General features: G+C 38.7%; 1 protein-coding gene across 1 annotated transcript in view; it reads right to left on the bottom strand.

Annotated features, from left to right (window-relative positions):
- The window catches only part of foxo6b (forkhead box O6 b), a 41,923-nt gene extending 16,455 nt beyond the window's left edge, over positions 1 to 25,468 (bottom strand). The window contains exon 1 of the mRNA XM_055220339.2: positions 24,103 to 25,468. Coding sequence (XP_055076314.2) covers positions 24,103 to 24,570 — 468 coding nt within the window. The 5' untranslated portion in view covers positions 24,571 to 25,468. The remainder of the gene's footprint in view (positions 1 to 24,102) is intronic.
- Positions 25,469 to 25,771: the final 303 nt, after the last annotated feature.

Here is a 25,771-nt window from a genome sequence, read left to right as displayed (position 1 = left end):
GTCGCTTGAGAGTCGAAGTGTGCGTGAGGGTGTGATGGGGGTGTAAGAAAGGGTTATGGGTAAGATGTTGAAAGAGAAAGACTTTATAAAGAACGCAGCAAGCAGGGTAGCGATGGAGGAGGGGTTGCAGATGAACCACAAAACCGGGGGAGAGAATGTGCTGTGAAAATTGATAGAGTTCGAAGACGGGAATATAAAAGACTCGCTTGTAAAGAGGCCAAGTGAGGGCGCCTTCCGGAGCGCCGTTTTTAGACATTCTTTCCCATGAAACGCCTCGCCGGCTTACCGCATCGCGTCCTATTGTGCTGCTCTGCCAGTGACGGCTCAAGATGGCCGTGAACTACCTCCAATTGTCCAAAGTGAAAACTCTAGGAGTGAACGTCACCCACCGGCATGAAGTGACCCACCAATCAAGTAGAGGGCAGAGTGTTCCTGTAACTCAACAGCACAAAAGGTTGTGGGTTCTATCCCAGAGAAAATGCATATTTGAATGCACTGGATAAAAGCATCTGCATACACACAAATGTAGATAGTAGTTTTATAAATGAGTGACATAAATAATTGGGTTCCTCTAAATGTACTGATTGATTTAAGCACAGAACTGAAGTGAAAACACAATGCTGATGCATTCATGCACCATATAATTTTATAGATCTCAGAACAGTTAGACGATCGTAAATCTCATATAATATGAAAAGTTCATAGCGCTACATAAGCTAGTCCAGATAGGCCACGCATAAGTATTATTTCCCTTTCTTGCTTTCCAGAGATCATAGTTTGTACACAAAGCTTTAGTTTTTCTCTCTTTTTAGGGAACATGCATAGCTTTTACATAATTTCACAAATTTACCTATTTGCTTATTCACTATTAATGAGAACAATAATTGTAAACGTGGGCTTTCCTGTAAAAGCCTAGATAAAGTATTTTTTGTGGATTTCTACAAAAAAATAATCCTACATAATATAAAGAACATTCTGTGAAAATATACCTTTGATATCTTAAATATTGACTGAGTAATGGGCATTTTACAAAGTACACCGCAGCCACAAGTGTCTAGTTCATTTTCAATAGGAGAATACGGAAAGCGGCAAAACTGGGGAAGTTAAGAGTCGGTCCGCACTCCATGTTCGTGCACCCAAATTCCTGCTTTTCACAGCAGGCACCATACCGTGGGTCAAATTCACTTCTTACAAGTACAGTTGTATCATACTTTTTGCCTTTATTAACAGTGAATGAGGAGAGGACAGGAAAGAACAGGGAGGAGAGAGCGGTATGGGATCGGCAAATGACCACGAGCTGGGAATCGAACTCGGGTTGCCTGAAGTGCGAAAGCACCACATGTTGGAGAACTGCCAACTACACCATTGGCTCCAACACAATTGTACCGCGTCTAGTTTGCCACTTGAACAGTTTGAGTTTATTCGCTTCATTCGCACGTGAAAGCCGCACGTGAAATTCTAGTCATCGAGCCATTCACACGGAAATTCGCGTCATGGGAGGGGCTTCTGCTACTTCGCTCGCTTCCTGTAATCATGTCAGTACTAGAGCATGCTCCTGATTGGTTAACACCGCAACGCTCAATTCGCGGCATTCGCGGATCTAGTTTGCGCAAATGGCGCGAATTGAGCGTTGCCGTGGGAAACGCGCGAGTTGAAAAATTTGAACTTGGGGGGGAAAAACACGAATCTCGTCTACCGCGCCATGCTAACGCCTCATTTGTGCCTCGAGACCTCCAGATGTGCGTCAACGCGTCTTTACATTGACTTCACATTGAAATCACTCGCGCTTGACGTCTTAACGCAGCATTAAAGATAAGCCGATTTCGCTGCTTGTCGCGTACCGTGTGAAACACCTATTAGGTCATGTCAAAGATTAAATCGATGAGCAAAACCAAACTTTGATGCTCCGAATATCATTATTAGATTATGAGACTTTAGCCTAAATTTCACAGACAGGGTTACACATTTGGCTTGCTGACACCCCGGAGTGGGGAATCAAATAAACTGGAATAAATAAGAATGGGGAGGAGTTTAGCAATTCATAAAATATAAACATCCATCCAGTCATTTACACTACACTACATCTACAATACAATATGACAATAGAAAAAAGTGATTGTACTGCTATTTGTTGCAGACGGAGAATGTTACTTGAAAAGCAACATTAATTTGAAAACGCTACTTTGTGTCACACTAGTAAAAATGTAGTTAAATTGGCATAAAAACTAGCACTGCCACTTTTAGATACTTTTACACCGCTCGTTTCCTCATTAAGTGCTACAGCACAGAGCTAACTTAAGCGAATCTACACCTGATATGAGCGATGTGTCATAACAGGTGTGTCTGATAAAACACTTGACAGAATACAAATTAATTATGCTGCAGTGCGCAAAAGATTCATTAAACAACAAATTCAGGCGAGATGCGAGAAATCGCAACGAATCAACACGCCTGTGAAATTCAATGGTGATACTGTGACAACAACATCCTGGAACAGGCAGTGGTGGAGAAACGGTGGAAAAAAGTAGAAATACGCTACGGGGAAAAAAAGATGATATTGATCAAGCTCAGGGTCAAATGAGGAGAGAACGCGAGCGAATCTACTGTCTCAGATGTAAATTGGGTTTTTGGCTGCCGTCAGATGAGAATTGGTTCCATACTGCCTTGCTCTTTGCCTTTGTGAGTTTTGTTGGTTTGATTAGGGCTCCCTTGACAGTGCTGTTTTAAATGAGAGACAGAGCGCTGGCGCTTATTCCCCCGCGGATACTGTAAAGTGGGAATAAAGTTGCTTTCAGAATGAGGAATCTATGGAATATAGGAATACTTTACTCGGCTACGGACACAGACTGCAGACGGCCTTCGAATCAGCCTGTCTCTCACTACACTGGATGTTAAAGACATCTCTCTGCCTCTCATCCCCATCTGTGTCTGTTTCTCATTCAGAGGGAATGTGGCGTCTGTCTCGCTCTTCCAGAGAACGGGAGTCTGGCCTTCCACACGGACACACACACACAGTTATGCTGTCGTTTGTCTATGCACACATTTGAAGATACAGCCATTATTGACTTATTCATGCATACGTTTATTTCAGGAGCACAGCGCATCTGGCATTCCCAATTCTCATCGTTTTTCCAACCTCTTTACTGGGGTTGTATGGTTCACCTGGGGTTCTCGCATATTAGCGCTCTCTCTCTCTCTCTCTCTCTCTCTCTCTCTCTCTCTCTCTCTCTCTCTCTCTCTCTCTCTCTCTCTCTCGTTCTACATGGACGTCACTCTGCTGTCTGTCTGTGTATCACTTCTCTCCATTAGCTTTTGCCTTTTATAGCTCAGGAGACTTCAACGCCATTAGCTTCATCATGGAAATGTACAAATAATGAATAATGTTTGGGATGGTGAAGCAAACAGAACATTTTTTAAGATAAATCCGCTTTTGAACTTCAGGTGATTTTCCATATAAGCCTGTATTTTAACATTTAAATGTACACATTTTAATCTTGCAGTGTTTTAGGACTCGGGACCATTCGCTGACCAGTTTTTAAAGGTCTTGGTCTTGTCTTAGACTAAGACGATATTCAAAGCCAGTCAAGACCACAACTGTGTGCATTGTCTGAATTATATGTTAACATCATTAATATGATTAGATGTAAAGCTTTCATCTTTAAATGCAATTAATAACTTCTTATATAATTTCTTTTGTTACCGGGTCATATATAAACACTAAAATTGTGCCGAAAATAAGTGATACAAATGCCAACAAAAGACTCATACATCTCAAATATTTGTCCTCAGAAAAAAAACTGACATTTCACAAGCTTAGTGAGTTTTCGAAGGGATCTGAATTGATACAAACCAAGCTCAAGTTTGCCAAATCTGTATTCAAAATCCCCCTTTACATGATGACTCCTTTGACTCCGCGATAGCACTCACGCATATTTTAATGTTCCGGTAAGATTTCTGTCAAAGGTTCAATAGACAGACGAATCGTTAGGAATGAGATTGTGTTGGTAATTGAATCAAGATTGTGATCTTTTTACGATTAATCGTGCAGCCTGAATATGAACTTAAACACTGAAATTTACACAAACTTTACTCAGATTACTTAACTATACATCTTAAGTACAACTGTATAATTTAAAGTAATATTTTTTGGGCATTTTTGCCTTTATTAAAAGTGAATCAGTAGAGAACAGGAAAGTACAAGGAGGAGAGAGGGGTATGGGATTAGCAAATGACCACGAGCCGGGAATCGAACTCGGTTCGCAGAAAGTGCGAAAGCACTACACCATTGGCTCCGACACAATTGTAACATTTGATTATATTTTCTCCTAAGCAATTTTACGAAAAACATCTTGTTGATGTTTCTAAGTTCATACTAAGAACTCTCAGTATCTCGGTCTGGCCCTATCTTTGTCTTTGTCTTAGCCACTCAGTCTTGGTTTTGTCCACAACACTAGTTTCTTTCTTTTTTTTTGGAGAAATAGACACAAATAAGTACTGAAAGTTGGCTGGTTAAAATGGTCCAGTTACCGTAGTCTTTGCAAGTGGATATCTACACCACTGTACAGGCTAAAAGCAACATTATTCATCATTGTTGTCAGCCAAGTGTTCTTACATTTACATATACATTTTATTTAAACAACATGTAAATGACAAATATTTTATTATTTTGTAGAGTTTTCCCTTCTGTCTCAGGCTAGTTTGATAATCCCTCAGGGTTTGAGACTGTGCATGTGATTCAGCATATACTCTATAACAAAAGGCAAGGATGCATGCAGGTTGTAGAAGTTGTGTTACTCATGCTATGTTTACATTAGTACATTTTCGTTTTAAGCCGGTGTTTAGTTTCAGAAAAGATCTCCGTTCACACTATACATGACCGAAAACAGATGAAACATGACATTTATGCACACTGGGCATGCACGTACAAGTGTAAAAGAGTTTATTGCTTTAATATTAACTTGCTTCTTGCATGTGAAGGCAGCCACAGTGTTATAAAATGTAGACTTTAACTGCACAATGGCTTTTAACCTTGTAACTGCACATACTTTGTATGCATAGGTTGCGCATGCATGCGCATGTTGCCCAGGAGATGCATTGCATTTTATCGCAATCAGTGTTGGGCAAGTTACTTTAAAAAAGTAATTAATTACTAGTTACTAATAACATCTTTAATCATGTAACTAGATTACTGTTTAAATTACTTTCTTCAAAACGTATTTAATTACTTATTACTATTTACTTTCTAAATCCTTAAAGATAGGCCTGAAACGTACATAAATGATTCTGGTCGCACTTTTTAAGGTCCAATTCTCACTATTAACTAACTATTAAAGGGACAATATCACGAAAATCTGACTTTTTCCATGTTTAAGTGCTATAATTGGGTCCCCAGTGCTTTAATCAACATAGAAAATGTGAAAAAGATCAACCCAGTAACTTAGTTTTGGTAAACCATTCTCGGTAAGCATGTGAAAAAATAGGTCATTGAAATTTGGCTCCTTTTGTGATGTCAGAAGGGGATAATACCGCCCCTTAATCTGCATTATCCAACCATGGCACTGCCATTTAGTGCAGAGATCAGATTATTTGCACTTAAAAGGACACACCCCACATTTTTGCTCACACCTAAAAAGTGGCAATTTTACCATATTATAATAATTATCTATATGGTATTTTGAGCTAAAACTTCACAAACGTACTCTGGAGACACCAAAGATTAATTTTAAATCTTAAAAAGTCTTGCGAAATGTCACCTTTAACTACTTTTGCCTTAATATACTCACAATTACTGCTTATTAACTCATTCCTTGCCAACAATTTTTTTTTCACAAAATGTCTTCCAGGAAAATTTTCTTCTAAAAATATATAAACATACAAATATCAAATGAAAGAACAGACCCTCCGCATTCAAACATACAATAAACAAACAAACAAACAAAACTTTAAAAAATTCCTATCTTAATTTTTTCCTCTGCTTATAAACTCTTAAATATGGATATTTTTCTTCAAAAATACAACATTTGTAGCGAAAAGCTGAAATAATTGCATTTTTGTGAAAGAATTTTGTTAGAGATCAGATTCAGAACGATTATCAAAACATACACGGAGTGTAAAATTATTGCTTCAGTTTTTTATAAATTGGGTAAGAGTGGATCTAGTGGATAATCGTGGTATTACAGATTACCATAAAAACTAATCAGGAACACTATTTTTATGCAAATGTTTTATCTTAATTGACGAGATATCTCGTCAATGGCGGGGAATGAGTTAAGAGTTAGTCAAGTAGTTGTTAAGTTTAATTATTGGTATACGGTTTTGCAGAATCCGGCATTAATATGTGCTTTTTAAGTATTGATAAACAGCCAATATCTCATTTTGGGTGTTTGTGTCATGAATAAACAGACAATATGCTTAAAGAGAGCGTTCGAACTGCTGAAAGTCAGCACAGCCTGCAGTTCTGTCTCCATGTTATTGTTTACACAGTCATTGCAGCTGGTCATTATAATCATTTGGTAACGTAATGGTCATGATAGGGGCTTGACGAATCAGGGAAGGATACACAATGATCCAGAGGACCCAATCAGAGAGCAAAGGTGGGTCGCCAGGCCTTTGTTTACAAAAAACTCAGTTAAGGTCCATCTACACTGCAGCCCAACCCCAGAGTTTTCAAACTAAAACAGGCTCTGTAGAATTGACACATTTTTTATGAGGGTAAGTGTGGATGCCGAGCATAGCCATAGCATACACAGAGCTATAAAATTACTGATCAAATCTTAGCAAACCATCCTGGATCTCTTTTTTAAATCTGCACAGCTGATGCTATTACCAGGGTGTCTTTCTTTGGGAAAGCTCACAAGACTAACCCATTTAATCTCGGTGCTGTCTAAGAGAAACAATTGAGATACTGAAGAGATCTCATTTGTGATGTTTCCTCTCGTTCAGTGGTCTGAATGTATGGGAAAACGTAAGGTAGCTCCACATTTCTTCGAACAAAGACAGCCCAATTAAGTCAGGTTGAGTTAGGGTCCGCGTGCAGGAGAGAGGGGCGGAGAAACCGAGCGGCAAAGACAGAGGCAGTCCATAAAAGCGTGTAACGAAGGGGAAAAAGAAGAGAAAATAGAGGAAGATGGCTAAAAGAGGAGAGCGACTTTGTAGCAGAAGCGAAGCAACTTCTCTTTTTTTTTAGCTCCTCAATGGGAAGACGTATGAAATATTAATAACAGCTCCAGCCATCGACTTCAGAGGCCCGCGCTAAAACTTACTGTCTAATGAGACTCTGCTCATGAATTGCTAATGAGGATGCTTGGAATGTGTGTTTTAAGTGTTTGTGTGTGTGTTGTGTGTGTGTGTTGTGGTTGGGGGGAGGGGTCATTTGTGTGTATGTGTATGTGTTTGTGTGTGTGCTTGGGGCTGCGTGGTGGGGGGGTTATGAGGAATCTGAAGTCTTTGGGAGACTTAACGGAGAACTTCATTAAAGGCTGAAGTCTATACACATGCAAACACATAAAATCAGAATATTCAACAGCCTTTAAACACACTCACATATCACTTCAGTATACACGAACAACTGAACAGACTCACATCTACTGACTATATAATCACTTATTTTATGAAAGAAAACTACTATCGTGATCTAGCATGCATATATATATATATATATATATATACACACACTGACATATTCTGTTTTCCTGAAGCTCAATTGTTAAAGGATTACTACACTTTCATAAAAACATCCTCATGTCATCCAAGATGTTTATGTCTTTCTTTGTTCAGTCAAGAAGAAATTAATTTTTCTTAAGGAAAACATTCCAGGATTTTTCTCCATTTAGTGGACTTTAGTAACAGTTTACAGTTTCAATGCAGCTTCAGAAATAAGTGTATTATCTAGCAAAACGATTGTCATTTTCATACTTTTATGTACATTAAAACTAGGGGTGTAAATCGGACAGTTCATTGCTATATGATACAGTATTGATTATATTCGCCAGCTATGCGATATTTGACAATACATTGAACTTTTCTTTCATCCAATTATGATTTGTATGGTTAACTTAAATGATTTGTATGGTTAACTTAAAGGCTTCTCCAGCCTTTTTTTAAAAAGTTGCCCGACAGCATTTATCTATATTTTTTAAATATAGGTATTTTTCTTAAAAAATAATTTTTTAAGCAAAAAGCTAAAATAGCATTTTTGTGAAGGAATTTTGTTAGAGATCAGATTCAGAATGATTATCAAAACATACATGGAGTGTAAAATTTATAAAAAAGAAAAAAAAGAAAAAAAGGGCAAATGGCCATCTAGTGTATAATCGCGGTATTACAGATTACCATAAAACCTCATCAGGAACACGTTATTTTTTTCATGCAAATGTTTTCTCTTAACTCTTTCCCCACCAGCGTTTTTAAAAAAAAGTTGCCAGCCAGCGGCAGCATTTTTCATGATTTTCACAAAAGTCACAAGACCTTCTGCTTTCAAACAAAACTGTTTTATTCTACCTTCATTAGTTCTCCTTTTATCACCTCTCAAATATGGGTAGGTTTCTTCAAAAACAACCAATTTTGAGCAAAAAGCTGAGATAATTCCATTTTTGTGAAGGACTTTTGATAGAGATCAGATGCAGAGCGATCTTTAAAACATTCACGGAGTTCTTTCTCTTTCACATGAGGTGTTACTTCCGGGTTGTAAAATTTGCGGAAGTGCCACCTGGTGGATAATAGCGGTATTGTGGAAACCAAAAATTCTTGTCATTGGCAGGGAAGCGTTTTCTCTTAATTTACGAGTTATCTCGTCAATGGCGGCGAAAGAGTTAATTGACGAGATAACTCGTCAATGGTGGGGAAAGAGATAATTTATCAATACTTTAATATTACGTGCCTAGTTAAGCAGTTACATTTTTATAACTCACGAATGCAACCAAAATATGAAGAGTTTCGTTGCAAAATGAGATAACTCCATTTTTTTTATTTTTCAGAAATCTCGCTTATTTGTTGTGCATTCAAATTAATATCAATTCAACTGCAGTTGGTTTGTTTTGATTAAAACCTTCATAAATTAAAAAATACAGCTAAGTAGCACCATAAAACAAAATAATAACATGATAACATAATAATAAACATGTTTTGACAAAATTTTAAAAACGGATTTATCTCGTTTTGCAACGTAACTCTTCATATATAATTAAACTCTTAAAGAAAAGGCACAATCTCTGTCCCAATTGGAACATTTAGCAGGCTAAAGCACGCACATCAATCGAGCACCCAATTGAAACCTTTACAACAACAAACTAAGAAAAAATAAACTTTTTTAAATAAAGAAAAATAAATAATGAGGGGGAAATTGTCACAATAAATAAGCGTATGATGGCCACAGTCAAAGTCTTTCAGTGTTTCAGCTGGTGTTGGGAAAGGTTTTCTGCCAATCTGTTTGTCCAATCCATTTTCCAACTATAAAATATTTCCAAACCCGCATGTTGCGTCCGATAGCAGTCACAACGTCTTCTGCATCTTTCGCTGTTTTTTTGCTGCTACAACCGCTTTGTTGCTGCATTGTATTCACTTGTTAACACTAGCACATGAAAAATAAATGGAAATGCAAGGAATTAGGACACGGAGAGTGTCAAAATATACACTCACCTAAAGGATTATTAGGAACACCATACTAATACTGTGTTTGACCCCCTTTCGCCTTCAGAACTTCCTTAATTCTACGTTGCATTGATTCAACAAGGTGCTGAAATCATTCTTTAGAAATGTTGGCCCATATTGATAGAATAGCATCTTGCAGTTGATGGAGATTTGTGGGATGCACATCCAGGACACAAAGCTCCCGTTCCACCACTTCCCAAAGATGCTCTATTGGGTTGAGATCTGGTGACTGTGGGGGCCATTTTAGTACAGTGAACTCATTGTCATGTTCAAGAAACCAATTTGAAATGATTCAAGCTTTGTGACATGATGCATTATCCTGCTCGAAGTAGCCATCAGAGGATGAGTACATGGTGGTCATAAAGGGATGCACATGGGCAGAAACAATGCTCAGGTAGGCCGTGGCATTTAAACGATACCCAATTGGCACTAAGGAGCCTAAAGTGTGCCAAGAAAGCATCACCCACACCGTTACACCATTGCATTAATGAGAAATTGAACATGTGTTCCTAATAATCCTTTAGGTGAGTGTAGGTCCCTCATGTCGATATATTATGTGTGACATCGATGCATTGTATCGCTAGAAATTTTATCGATGCATTGATCCAAATCGATGTATTGTTACACCCCTATTTTAAACCACAACTACTCGTCTTGCACTAGCCGAATGACCCAGCAGCAAAACTTTACGTATTATGTTATCCCGTCGAAAGGTCCTACAAGACCTGGAGAAAGAGGAACGTTCTGACCTTGTTGTATGTGGAATGATACTAATTAATGTCGTTGTCAGTTTATTGTTTAAAATGGTCTGCAAATGTGTAACGTGTGACCTTTCGACGTTATTGCATAATACGTAAGGTCGCATTGGCGCGTCACACATCTTGGATGACATAGGAAGTCACTTTTCGGGATTTTTTATAAAAGTGTAATATTCCTTTAAAGCATTGTGTTAGCAGCAAAAAGGTGTTGAGTTTGATCCTCAGGAAACACGTACACCGATAAAAATGTGTAAATTAAACGCATTGTAATTTGTAAGTGGCATCTTACTTTAAAAAAAAACAGTATTAAGTAATAATCATTAAAGTGCTATTTAAGCAGGTATGTGTATCAGATATTCATAATAAGATGTATATTAGTGAAACACATTATTGTCTGTGGGATTCCTATAATGATGCTGTAACAAACTATTGATCCTTTCCACTGCTTTGGTGATCCAGCAGAAAAATACGGAGCGGTGTGGACTGTATTTCTGTCAGTGATCAGACTCTGAGCGTAAGACATACGACCTGATCTCGTTTCTGACTTCTGCCATGTGCTGTACTGACACTGCTATGTGCAACTGCACACCTGAGCCCATGTGCACACTCACAATGCTTTCTATACACAATATGGGGCTTTTTTTACAATAACATGAGTACATTGTGGGTAACGTTACCATGGTTAAAATAGAGTATATGAACTCTGAAAGGCTGAGGTCTGCTAATGCACATACGATGGAGAGATAATGTGTCAGTCTGCGTTTATTCATCTGTGATGTATAAGCGAGGGACCGCGATGTGTCGCACTTCATATATGCGTGTATGTGCGCATGTGTGTGTTTCTTTCCGCCCGAGTTGGCGCTGTCGGCGGGCATCGCTCAGATTCAGCTCGGCACGCTGAGCACATCATTAATGGAGACAGGATGAGAGAGAGAGAGAACAGAGAGGTGAATGGTGAATAAGAGAGTATACAGGCACTTAAAGAACTAAACCAACAAGAGTTAGGTTACCGAAAGGTTAGAGAGAGAGTTTGTCTTTAGTGTATTCTCCTTGAATACAGCCTAAAAAATAGTAAAACAGTACATGTTAAGCACAATACACATTTCAAACATTAGTCACATGACCTCATTACCTGCATGTATAATTCAGTGAGTGGCGCTCAATAACTTTTACATTTTGAATCCAACACTGCAAAAAATGACTTTCTCATTTATTTTTTTTTGTCTTTTCTTAATACAAATTTCTAAAAATTCTTAAGTCAAGATGTATTTTCTTGATGAGCAAAATTACCTAAGCAAATAATTCTAGTTTTTAAACAAAAAACAACAATATATATATATATAATTTAATTTGTGCTTAAAACAACCAAAAAAATCTGCCAATTGGGTAAGAATTTTCTTCTTAATTAAGTGATTCAGAAAAAAGTTTTTTGCTTGTTTTATGCATAAATTTCACTTAAATTGTTTGTTTGGTTTTTTTTATAAAAACTACTTTTTTAGGTTATTTTGTGCATTGAAAATGCATCTTGATTGAAGAATTTGTTTTATATTCGTACTTAAAACAAGACAAAAATACTAAGTAAGAAAGTCCGTTTTTGCAGTGAAACTTCCAGATGTCAACACTGTGCACTAACAGCGACATTCCAGGGTGAAAACTGTCCATGCATTCATTCAACATACATTTTTAGTTATACATTTTTATTTCATTTTTTATCTTCTATTTATTAATCTGGCTTTGCCTTGCCTATTAAATGTGCTACTGTATATGAACAGTCCTTGTTCACACTGGAAATAAAAGGTCAAGTCAAGCTTTGCATTGCAGGATCTCTTCCATAAAAACATTTTGGTAGACATAACGGTTTATCCGGATATATTCTATATTATGCAGAATAATATGCATGCATACACTGCAAAAAATGACTTTTTCTTGTTTTCAGTAAAAATATAAAAAAATTCTTAAGTTAAGATGCTTTTTCTTGATGAGCAAAACGACCCAAGAAAATAAGTCTAGTTTTAGACCAAAAATATCAAATTTAAGTGATTTTGTGCATAAAACAAGAAAAAAAATCTGCCAATGGGGTAAGCTAATTTTAATTTTCTTGAATTTTTCTTGAATTTAGTGTTTAAAGAAAATGTTCAATATTTTTTTTTGTCCAAAAACTAGACTTATTTTCTTGGGTCGTTTTACTCATCAATAAAAAGCATCTTAATTTAAGAATTTTTTATATTTTTACTGAAAACAAGACAAATATTCTAAGTAAGAAAGTCATTTTTCGCAGTGTAGAAGTACCCTTACGAAAATTAACCATGGTCTTACTACAGTTACAACCAGAAAACTATGGTTACTGTAACCACCAAATAACCATGGTTATGACAAACATGGTTTTCAAATACCATATTTACACCATGGTTGGTGTAGTAAAAGCATGGTTTTGCTGATAGTAATCAATTTACCAAAAAACATGGTATTACACTTTAACCACAATAAAACCATGGTTAATTTCGTAAGGGTAGTGTTAGTATGTTACTTTGACCATATCTAGTGGAAGTCAAGGAAATGTTACAAAAAGAAGAAATGTTAAACGGTTAACAGACACAAATGGAAAGAGAGATGAGTTTGGGAACTGGATGGAAATAAAAGAGGGGCGGCTGTGTGTTTGCGTGACTGTGAACAGTGAGCCGGCCGGGCTGCATTCTTCTCCAGACAAATACTGAGAAGCCTGAAGCCAAAGACTGCTGTTCAGAATGACACTACTTTACCCCTACTATTGCTTCAGTATGCAGTATACTGTGCCGAGTATATATACAGACAGTTATTTAATTGCGTTACATTACATTCAAGTTGTAAACTTATTTATATGCATTTATAACATTATTGCTGCTGCTGCTCAAAAATAGTTTCAGGATTGTTTTGCAGGAAGAGCTGTGTTTTATGTTTTATTTCAACATTGAGACTTCCTTTTGCCAAATCATATAATGACGAGGTATGAAATATAATGCTATGGTATGCACACTGAAATGTCTTCACTCAAGGGAGGTGGCACCAAAATCAGACCATTGGTTGTGACATAAAGCTAAATCTATTCACATTGTATAAAGGATCGTTTCAACCACATGTCTTTCTGGTTCCTACCCCCCTTTCCCAAAATTTTTTGTCCATGTTTCATTCCCTCTGGGTTTTCTTAACCATCCTCCTTTCATTGGCATAATTTAATGCACAGATTAATGTTACTGTTACCACAATGGTGGAGTTAAATGGCAAGCCATCAAAGACAATAGTGACTTATCAAAGAATTCGAAATTCGGCTATAAATCAGTATGGAGAAAAATTAAACCAATTAAAAGAGTCTGTGATGTGTGAGTGTCGTAGCGGTAGAAATGGACCGTTTTAAAGAAAGATCTCAATCAAACTTAGCGCATATAAGATAAATGTGCTCCTGTAAACATATAATGCACTTGTAATGCACTGCAAGTCGGGTTTTGAGCATCAATTGATGTTTCTTATAGAGGGGACCTGATATCCCAAAACCCAATAGAAATGCTGTACATCTTTTTCAGGATTTTTTTTACTAGGACACTGGTGGTAAATAAATAATAAAGAGACGATAATGAGTCATTAAAGGTCTGGTAAAGAAGGAAAGCAAAATCATGAAAACCAGAGAGACACAGATGAAAAAGAGGCGAGCTGCAAGCGAGATACGGGAAGACGTGGGACACAGAGTTCATTCCAGGCTATGTGTCGTGTCTGAGAGTTAGCAGTGACATGGGCAGCATATTAAACGCTGTAGCCTGACCCATTTTCATCACAGTGACAAACAAAATCCACACACTGTCTGCCTCAGAAAAAAAGGTCTACACACACGTCACAATAACGCTAGCTTATCCACCATTTAGTTATGCAAAAAGTATAACAGAAATATTATAAAGAATACGGGGGGAAAACATATATTTTCTGTCCATAGCAGGAAATACCAGCCAGAAAATATCTTGATCTCTAAGCTTAACAGCACCAACAAGCCTAGTAATGCGATCTTAAACTCCTAAAAAAAACGATCTTGTCTTGTCGGAAATCTATGGCGTTTGCTTACAAGCATCATTATTACGATTGCTCATTTTTAGGGTTAATAATCCCTAACCTTAAATAGCCCATACCATACCACCTGATTTTCAGGTGTTTAATCAGTTCAGTGTGCCTTATTTTGATTGGTTGATCAGCATTTTTATTGGTTTGAACCACAAAACCTGTGATGTCCATTCCAGTGGAGTCAGGGTCTGAAGTGGTTAAATTGTTAGGCAAGATGTGTTATATGCACGATCAGAAAAATGGTCAAAATGTGTACTCCAGCTGTCACTGGGCGGCCCCTTTTAAAAACTACATCTTTGTACCTACAGAGTTCATATTAGTACCGCAAAGGTACATATTGATACCAAATGTGTGCATATCTGTGCGGTACATATTAGGACCTTTTAAAAGGGTACTGCCCCAGTGACAGCTGGCGTACATATTTTGACCATTTTTTTAAACAGTGTGCTGTCCTAAGCAATAAGACCTTTAATTTAAGCTGAGAGGACAATTAAAATCCTTACATAGGAAAAAGGCACCTAAGACTTGACTGGGTGATTCTCGCAAAATTAGACTTATGAGGTGTCATGAAACATTTTGATAAATGAAGTAAATGCAAAGTAAGAGTATCAAAATAAGAAGCATACAGTTACAAACATCTCTTCACGTACTATTTTAAATGACATCATACAAACCAATTTAGTTGATTTTTCCACATTTAAGGGGAACATTTTCATTACCGCAACGTGTCCATGACTGGATTTGGGTTCTTTGACATGGAAATATTTATAATTTAAAAATCCAAAAATAAAAAGCTTCAGTGCATGTTATACTATAAACATTAACAGTAAATAAACATGTGATATTTGGTAATTATTGGTAAATGTAGAGACAATAATAAGGAATATAAATGTGTCCAAGAAAAAAAATTCTCATTTTCCGCAACAATTTTCAATCATTGTTTAAGCCCTCAATGAACTAACATTTTCAAAAAATTTGTTGGAAGGGACATAATTGACTGTGACACTCAAGATGGCTACCAGGTAAGCAGTTCTTATTTTTTCTCCCCAGATAAGAGTTGAAATTTTGTTTGTCATAGTACCTACACAGCTTTTTAGTTCTCATTACCGAAACATGTGTTTGTAAATGCATATATTTAAAGAGGCCATGGCATGAAAATCTGACTTTTTTAATGTTTAAGTGCTATGATTGGGTCCCCGGTGCTTCTATCAACCTAGAAAATGTGAAAAAGATCAACCCAATAACTTAGTTTTGGTAAACCATTTTCTGCAAGCATGTGAAAAAATAGGTCATTGTAATTTGGCCCTTATTGTGATGTCAGAATAAGGTAATACCGCCCACTTTATCTGCACTATCCAACCACAGCACAACCATTTAGTATGGAGAGAAAGAGAGAGATAAAATATTTCACAGCACAATTGAGTTTCAATTGCAACAAACCACCATCATTGTGATCAGTGGTTGAACTTCATCCGCTCATTTGCATTTTAAATGACACACCCAAAACGGCACACTTTTGCTCAGACCTATTTTAGACTTAGTTTATATCTTAAAAAAAATCTCATAATATGTCCCCTTTAAGGAGCTCTTTTTATAATAATACCACCCCTTAATCTGCATTATCCAATCACAGCACTGCCATTTAGTGCAGAGAAAAGCACAATTGAGTTTTAATTGCAACAAACCACCATCATTGTGATCAGTGTTTGAATTCAATCCGCTCATTTGCATTTTAAAGGACACACCCAAAACGGCACATTTTTGCACACACCTACAAAGTGGCAATTTAAACATGCTATAATAAATTATTCATATGGTATTTTGAGCTGAAACTTCACATATGTGCTCTGGGGACCCCAAAGATTTATTTGACATCTTAAAAAAGTCTTGTGCCATGGCCCCTTTAATGTAATATCATGTTGTGGTAATGATAATTTTTGATAATGATAATCTAAAAAATTTTATAGTAAATATTTTTTAAATCCTCTAAAAAAATGGTTATAGTAAGTTCAGACCTTAATCTTATATGTGCAAAAAAAAATCACCTGACTGTGGGCTTGTTCTTTTATCGTGGGCCAGTAAAGGCCTCCAAATCCTTCAGACGAAGTAGAAGAATGAACTGATGTAACGCTTTTTTTGACCAAAACTTTGCTTTCCTAGTGCTGATACAGCAAAGAAGAGCGACCTTACTGCAAATGTTCTGTCAGGGTAAAAAAACACCTTTCATCTACCATTGGTCTGTGGTCATTACATAATGGGTGAGTAACACATGACTATGTTGTTGAACTCTGCTGGTCTAAAGTGGGAATATAATCCTGTTCCTTTCATTTCATGCAGGTCACACAGGAATAATTTTTTCAACAATATCCACAATATACAACAACTATGAATACTTTTGAGTGTCACATTGAGTTGTTTCTGCATCTGTACGATCACTATCGGCCTTCAATTTGACATTGATTGTGTCATATGTTCCATCATCTGAAAACGTAAACAAACGCGATTTCAACATGCGCTGCAACAATTTACAAACCCAATCTAAATCCCGCCCCAGAAGCCATTCAGAACTTCTTTGTTTCTTCCCTTCAGAAGTTTGTTATTTTGAAGTATATTGCTGCTTCAAGTGACCAGACGTTGCAACTTAGTTTTAATTTTTTAATCAAATTAAATGTTAATTACCCCCAAGTCCAGTATTGTGCATTCACTTATTTTAGATTTTTAACTGTATATGCCTTAATGTAACAGCCAAAAAACGTGTTTGGACCCTTTACAGTCTCTTCCTGTAAGCAGTTCTTCACCAGAGTAAGTTGCAAAGTGAACAAGATTTTATGCAAGTGGTTAGAAGTCTAGCTCTGCGAGAAAGCATTCAGTCGTATACGCTCCAAATTGCCAAAATCCTCTTTTCAAACCTTGATCACGCCGACGGGCCGCACTGGCGGTCTTTCCTCCGAGCATGCATTAATCATGCCTGCTCTCCTCTCGCCCATTACATCTCATCAATCTCAGTTTGCCCAGTGGTCCGATGGGGGGGAATCTTACGAAGATCTGATTAAATATGTAAGCACCTGATAATAGCGGCACATGCCAGGCTTCAGAGTCAATTGTCTTTAATGCGTGCGGGTGCTTGGAAGTGTCGAATAGACTGCAGTGGGTGTCAGAGGTCATGAGTGGTCTATTGTTTCGACAGTTTTATCTAACTTACATTGACGCAGATGCCTAACCGCTGCTGACGGCAATGTCAGGTCAAAAATCACATCTGTTTGACAATAATATATGATCCATAAGAATGTAAGCTTTTTCTGCAATGTGCAGATGTAGTAATAGAAAATGTACGAATGGTCACGTGACACTCGAGTGTGTGCGTGTGTGTGCGGAGCTTCATGGTTTTAATTAGGATGGAAACAGAGCTGAATCCATGCAGTCGTGATAACAAGCCTCATCTGAATTATTAACAAGAGCTGCAAACCCCCCCCCCCCCCAAACCCGGATGTGAAATCCCGTCAGACTGTATATCTCACACATGCAAACAAACAATTTCTCAACATGCATATAATAATGACCAAGCAGTGTCAGGCTGTATATATTTTCGATCTTTAAAGACCCCATGAAATTCTATGATGAACACATATGTTAACATATTTCCTGTTGAAATATCAAGTGTGAGTGGGACATATCGAAGAGCCCCCCCCATCTTTTTTGAAATAGCCAATCACCTATTAGTTGGTTACCCCAGCAAATGTGTTATTAGGGGGAGGGACAAAAAAGACCTCATGATTGCACAAAAAATTGTATATGTGCAGGTAGGGCTGTCATGGTTATGAAATTTCGCTGATGGTTAATTGTCTAATAAATTGTGACGGTTATGACAATTAATTCCCTGTTTTAGGGCTTTGCCGATTATGACAATTAACTGTCTGTTTTATTGCTCTGACATTTTATTTTCATAATTTTTTTGTTTGTTTATAAAATATTTTTTTCACACATTGTTGTGATTATTTAAATTTAAATATTTTGAAAGGTTTACCTGGCAGTAAATATTAATACACATAACACATATTCAAAAGTAATCTGATACAGTCTTGTTTTACAGGTGCTGCAGCTCCCCCTTGTGTTTTTTAGAGAGATGTACAATCATTGCGGTGATCTGAAATCATCGCGATTAGGTCAAACAATCATGATGAGATGATTATTTAATCGTTGTGACAGCCCTATGTGCAGGTTACTAATATTTTTTTCCAATTTTACCTAAAAAGAAAGAATCAAAAGTAGAGATGCAAAATTATTAATCGTAACTAATCGTTTGCAGAATAAACGTTTTTGTTTACATCATATACGTGTGTGTACTGTGTATAATAATTATGTATATATAAATACACACACATACATGTATAATTTTAAGAAAAAAATATATTAAGTATTTATATTTATTTGTAATATAAATGATATATAAATATAAAAATGTATATACACATGTAAATATTTGTTTATGTGTTTATATATACATAATTATTATACGAAGTACACACACATTTATGATGTAAACAAAAAGTTTTATTCTGCAAATAATTAGTTGTGATTAATCGTTATGCAGCCCTACAAAAAATTTTTTTTCAATGTATGTAAAGTTTATTAGGACAAATGGTTCTTTTGATCTGTAAAAAGTGCAATTTTGATTGAACTAAACTGGTTTCTCAGGACAATCTTCACTTGTGGTCTTGTATAAAGCTGTGAAGGATTTGGATGGACGTTAAATGCAGCACTGAGAATTGTACCATTGAGCAGCCACCATTTTACAACAAACAGAGTCCTTACCTAGCCACGTCTGTCGTATTCACGGTGATTCTGACAATAACATCCTTTAACTTTCCATGGCTAGCCCATCCGATACACATAAGCACATCTTGGGTCATGTGCAGTTTGGATTAGTCATATTCAACCGCAATACATCTGGCAACACATGAGGTTGCCAGGTGCATTCAATTCCCTCTTCCGGACAACAGGATCTTTGACCGTCTCAAATTAGTCTTAGGGCGTAGTAACAGTACCCAAACCGAACCACGCCCAAGTGCGTTTGACCCTGAAAACCTGGTTCGCCTGACTAGCGGTTTAGTTAATTGTGCCCTGGTCCACTTGCAGAGGTGTGCTCGGCTGCGGTTTACCTGGGTTTGGGTGCAGAATGCACAGGGCAAGTGCAAATCGCGATGGAGGGCGGATTCGAAGGCGAGACGTCAGTTGTCTGACAGTCATTAAATATCATCTGCTTTCGTAAAAACCTTCTGATGCAAGCAATACGGTTAAGAATATATGAGCAGCACAAATGATAGATTGACTAAAGGGGATCGCACACTGGACGCGCAGCTCAGCCCTGCGCAGTGCCGTTCTAAAAAAAATCGAACACATTGTTTTCTATGAGTATATGCACACTGGTGCCGCCAGGTGGCGCCTGTCCGCGCCGCCCAGCTACGACTCAGGAAGTTGCTCAAATCCCTGTCGCCCCACACAGTGCCCCTCACATAGTTTAACATTAAATAACATCATATTGGTCCCAAATCATTAACGATTAGCATTGGCTGCTAACGTATATTTTGCATTTTGAAGTAGACGCTATCTGACGAAGCTCGCGCTATTTAATCTGCTCTTCTGGTTTACGATACCTCCGAGTTGTCCTTGACGCGACTCGACGTGACGCCGAGCTGCGCGGCCAGTGTGCGACCCACTTAAGCAATATGAAAAGGCGTTTGAGAGAGTGTCATCGTGTCCCAAATGATTCAAAATAAACAGCCACAAACTTAACATTACGATGGGCTCCCGTGTTGACATTGAGCTTTACTTTTTTTTCTACAATACAATCCTAATGACAAAAACGTACTTGAATCCAAGCCTGTGGGGGAGTGCCCAATCGCACTCGGGCACTGTGTCTAAAGGGGCGTGTACACCAAGCGTTTTAACATGGCTGGAAATGCCAGGCAAATGCCAACTGTAGGCATTTCCCAGCTTTTTTTCAGCTGAGCACTTTGGTTGCTCTGATACTTGTGCTTTAACAGTCATAGATAATGCGCCGGTTGGTTGTTGTGATATTTGTCCCATCCCTCTTCTACTGTGATTGGACAGCCGAGTGAGAAGTGACATTGAAGAGCTGAGCGTTTCACCAAAGTTTAACATTTTTCAACTCTCAGTGCTGATAAACCGGCGCTCAGCACGGATAAAACCCGCCAGCTGCTGGTGTTTTTTAAAATCGTGGCACTTCTATTGGAAACAACCAAAAACATCCGCCGGCGTAAACGCCTTGGTGTGCACGACCCCTAAGGGTGCATTATGTGAGTGTGCCTCTACAGAGCCAGACATTTCAAAAAGTCAGATCAACTTAGCATATTTTGGCTAGGAATTGCCCACACACCAAAAGGAAGAGACAGCGTGACCGGCTTAAAAAGACCAAACACATTAGTGGTCATGAAATGTACGGGTTATGATACATGTTATAATTATATATTTCAAATTAACGGGTATATCTCATTCAAACAATAACATCAACAAAAATATTGTCACAACCAACAGCTAGCTGTTCATTGTAGCAGTCTGGTACCTTACATTATTTGCTGGTGGACTGATATAAACCCCTGCACCCTGACTCCTGTGTACCATTCAACTTCTTAACTATATAAGAAGCAAGTCTCTGCCCAAGTCATCCTCTAGATGCCAGGCTGGCTTACTGTTGCAGTCATTTCTTACACACGGTCTTTGTGGTCGTAACAATGACAGTGTTTCTCCAGAGCAGGGCAGCCAACTGAACCACATCTCTGGCCAAATAGTCTGGCACTGAGACCTGGCCTGCATCAATGCCAACCGGGATGGCAGAGGTGCTCAGTCCCCTATTAGAAAATTACTAATCCTGTCTCTTTTTATTCCTTACACAGTTTTTACTCGTGTACCAGGATTTGATATTTTTGTTTATTATCTCAACGGATTCTTCTAGAAAGGAAAGCGAATAAACAAAGAACAAACAGAGGATTTGATGAGATCTCAACAATGTCTAAACTCTGCTGAGATTTGCCAAGAAGAAATCAAAAATCAAAGTTTCAAATAAAGTCGGATTCTTCTAAAACCAAATGATCTGTGCTGTTTGGTTCACATTCATTATATAGCTGTACACTAGAAACACAAATTAAATGTTTCCTCTAGATGATATATGAATGTCTGGAATAATGTATAACACCACACATGTATAGTGCTATATAGAAACACAATAAATACCTTGGAAGGATTAAGAAAATCTAACAGCAGTCAACACTGGTAACAGGATGTGACACACTTTTGATACACTGTTACGCGAGATGCCTCACATCTCTGGGCTTTTCTGAAAACCTCACGTTATGCCTCAGATACGCAGACGCATTTAAAAAGAATGGGAACATAAAAGTCAAACACTCCAGGATGGCATCACTCCATGAACCACAAACATTGGTCATTTGAATGAGCTGTGCGTGTTTAGCGTTCTTTTGGGCCCTCCTGCCCACTGTACAACAGTCATAATCCAACCCCTCACTGAAACCCCAAACCTATTAATAGCAGCTAATTGCTGCCAAAGACGGCAGGGCTGAGTGTCCGAGCAGGCCAGCCAAGAGACACAAAACCGACTGCCACAATTAAGACAAGCTACTCTCCGATGGGATTATACAACATTAAAGAGAGCTTTAATGGCAATTCCTGTATCTGATGTTTCTATGATCAATCATCTAATTTGTATAAGAGCAAATTAAGGACGTCCTATCCATTTGTAAGGAAACATGTGTACAGTATGTGTTTATTCATATCTGGGTGTACGTGAGTATTGTTTGTGTGAGTGTAGGCACGCATGTGTCAGAATTAAATGCGTATTAAAATTCAATGCCAACTGTTCCAGGGCCAACATGTGTGAGCATGTGGGTCTGTTTTCCACAACCGTATTTTGATTGAATCAAGTTGTTTTTCTCCATTTTTGCCTCCTGCCAACCAATCGAATCTCTCGCACTGTTGCAAAGCCTTATGGGAACATATGACTGACATACAGCTGCGCATCCCTGGGTGGCACAAACAAGTCAAGAGGAATTAAACCCGATTTAATTTCGGTTTAAAACTGCAGGCTTAAGATTAGTTTAGCCAATCTCTTTGTTCTCTATCCCAACAAGACAACAAGCATTTAGCGAGTGGTAAATATCCCTACTGGAAAATTTAAATTCTCCTGTTGTTTTGATGATGCAATAAAAGGCCTGCGTAGATCAACTATTGCACAAAATAGTTTTAAAAATAGACTGTGGAGACAAGCTGAAACCAAACTAATACCCGGACATCCTCTTAAATTAAAAACAAACAAGTGTACTTTTTTTAAATGTCTTTAAAATGTATTGTTTTGTATATGTATAATGTTAAAATTACATTTAAAAACAATGCCTATAAAATATATGATTATACAATTATAACACATATTTTAAAAAAAAATTGTTAATAAGCAACCAAGTGCAATAAGTTTCCAAATTGATTTTGGTAACTTTGAACATTATCTGTTTTCACTATGAACAAAAAGGCTTTAATCCAGCACAGATCAGAAGTTTTAGTATGACTGACACACTGTGCCTGTTTTCTGATTTGATCCTGGTGATGTTTGCCAGAAAGCCACAAACCATGGAAATAAATATTCGATTTAAATTTAGTGTCTGACTATGATTTTCTAACTTAGATGTTGGTGCTAAGGGAAGAAGAGAGAGAGAGACAGAAGAAACAGAGAGTGAGCATGTGTAAGAAATATCAAATCTGATGTAATTAAAATCTTTGAAACATATGACATAAAAATGAACAACTGTAATATCCAACGTGTTTTCTTCGTTTGCCAGCCAATGTGGTGTAATTGTGCGGTCGCATTGGCTTCACTAAATAACACTTTTCGATTATGTAATGGTTTAATTACAATTTTATACAGCCTGTTTTATTTCCCATAGGCTTCTGGCTGAAAGTCAGGACTGGAGAGGAGACTGAAGGGAAAGCGGGCGGTGGGAGGGGGATGTTTGAGGGATGATGTGTGCTGGAGATCTCAAAGCAGACAGACAGGCGTGCGTGCCTGCGTCCGTGCGTGGCCGACACGCGGGAGAGCTGACCGGACCCACGCGTGTCCCCCAGGTGACCTGCCGTCCTCTTTCATCGCATTTCACATGCACGGCGCGCACATTCAAATGCAACTCGTTGGCAGCGTTACGGTCAACGTCAATGCGTCATAAATGCCTTGTTGCGTCACGAACAGACAATATTATAGATGTACGATATTGTATGGCTATAGAACCACTAAAGCGATGAACCCATTGAACTCCACCGCCCCATTCTATATTACACTTTGAAAACAATGAAAAAAACATTGTGGTGAACCCAGAGGCTTCCCTTCACCAAAATGTGCCAGTGACACACAGAGAGAGAGAGAGAGAGGGGGGGAGAGAGAGATGACTACAATCGCCGGTACCTGTGTATATACGTATGTCGCATGAGCAACAATGTGCCGTCATTTTTATCATGCTTGATATACGTACTGTATATGCAAAGGCGCACAGCATACAATGATAACATTTGATCGTCTGTTATAAAAACGTACCTTCCAGCCGGCAGAGCTGTTACTGTCTCCTTTATCCTTGAAATATGGCACGAATCGCACCATCCAGTCATATATCTGTGATAAGGTCAGCCTTTTTTCTGGGGTGCTCTCAATGGCACGCGTGATCAGATCCGCGTACGACTGGTTACCCCACGCGTTCCGTCTCGACGACTTGGATTTACGCAGCTGCCCGGCCACATCCAGCGCCGCGCCGGACATGCAGGCAGGGGCGGCCGCGATAGGGGCAGGGGCGCCGGCTGGATGCTTGAACTCCGTCGGCGCCCCTCCGCTCCGACACGCCGGCACGTTGCGCGGCTCCACTTTCACGGACGCTACGGGCAACGCTCGGCTCTCCTCCTCCGGGCACGGTAGCGGCCAGGTGCACGACCTCGGACGGCAGTGTGGTTCATAGTCGGCTTCCAGTTCAACCTGATGCGCGTCTAATCCAGTGCTCTCCATCATTAACATGCTGCTTCAGGCAAGGTCAACAGCGGGTAAAAAAACAAAAAGCGCCCTTAAATCCGAAAAGGATGGATGGACGGGGCTGTATGTATCTGTCTGTAGTCTTTTACGCCAAATGCAATACGCGAATTAAAGCAAAAGCGCCGAGAGCCGTGAAAAGGATGGTCATTGTATCTATAGTCTGCTATAAAACACTAAACGCGCAAATGCATCCGATGCATCACGACATGCAACAGTCTGTCTTCCATATTACTACACAATTCACAAGCGAGCGGGTGTCCATAGGGCAGAGGTGCTGAAATCACACACCCATCACTGGACCTCTGTGCCAAATCTCAGTCTTTCACATGTAAAGTCCCTTTAATCGCGCGCTCGCACCAACTGTTGATCGCTCTGACAGACGCGCCGGGTAGAGCTCGCAAATCTATCTCATCGAGGAGGGCGAAATCAATGGACTTCCTCTGGAGTCTGGCCACACTTTCCGTTTGTCTGGAGCTCTGCCTTGCTTTTTTCCTGCAGATTTGCAACCGGTTTCTCATACGAGCGCAACCACTATCGCTACGCGAGCGCCCTAAAAATAGTGTCGCGTAAATGGTGCCCGCGTCTTTTAATAATAAAGACGCCGCTTCCAAAACCAAAATTTCGTGCCCACGTTTTTTTCCTTCTCCACATAAAATATTCAGTCGAGCATTATTAGCTTTAACGTCGGTTCACGCCTGTTTGCGGATGACTAGACGGCTCTGTAGCGGCGGATAAATGCAGCTACCAGATAATTGGACGGCGCGTGAATCAAGTCACTCCCTCCAGAACAGGTTTATCCAGGGGACGCGCATCTTCTACCAGACAATATCCGTACAGATTTACATGTGACAATGTCCTCAGAAATATACCTATGGCATAACGAGATTTAATAGCACGAAAATCTGGAAGAAGTGCATTTGATCTTTTTTTCAAATTACTTTGCAATAAATTCACGAATAATCTCCATGTGACATGATGAATCTTGTTGTAACAGTGTAGGCGCTTGTATTGTGAAACGCAATGCAACCTGTTGCGCGGACAGACTGGGATGTGACCAGAGCGCGTAAAATCCCTTCATTCACAATGTGAAGTGCGACCTGCGCTGGACATGAACGCGCTTTTACGCGCCGCTGCTGCCCACATGATGCTAGTCCCCGTGATAAAACACTCCAGAGAAGCTATTCAC

The sequence above is a fragment of the Misgurnus anguillicaudatus genome, chromosome 20 (assembly GCF_027580225.2).
Source record: "Misgurnus anguillicaudatus chromosome 20, ASM2758022v2, whole genome shotgun sequence".
NCBI lineage: Eukaryota > Metazoa > Chordata > Actinopteri > Cypriniformes > Cobitidae > Misgurnus > Misgurnus anguillicaudatus.
Note: the sequence above shows the minus strand (reverse complement) of the source record. Positions and strands in the feature narration are given on the sequence as shown.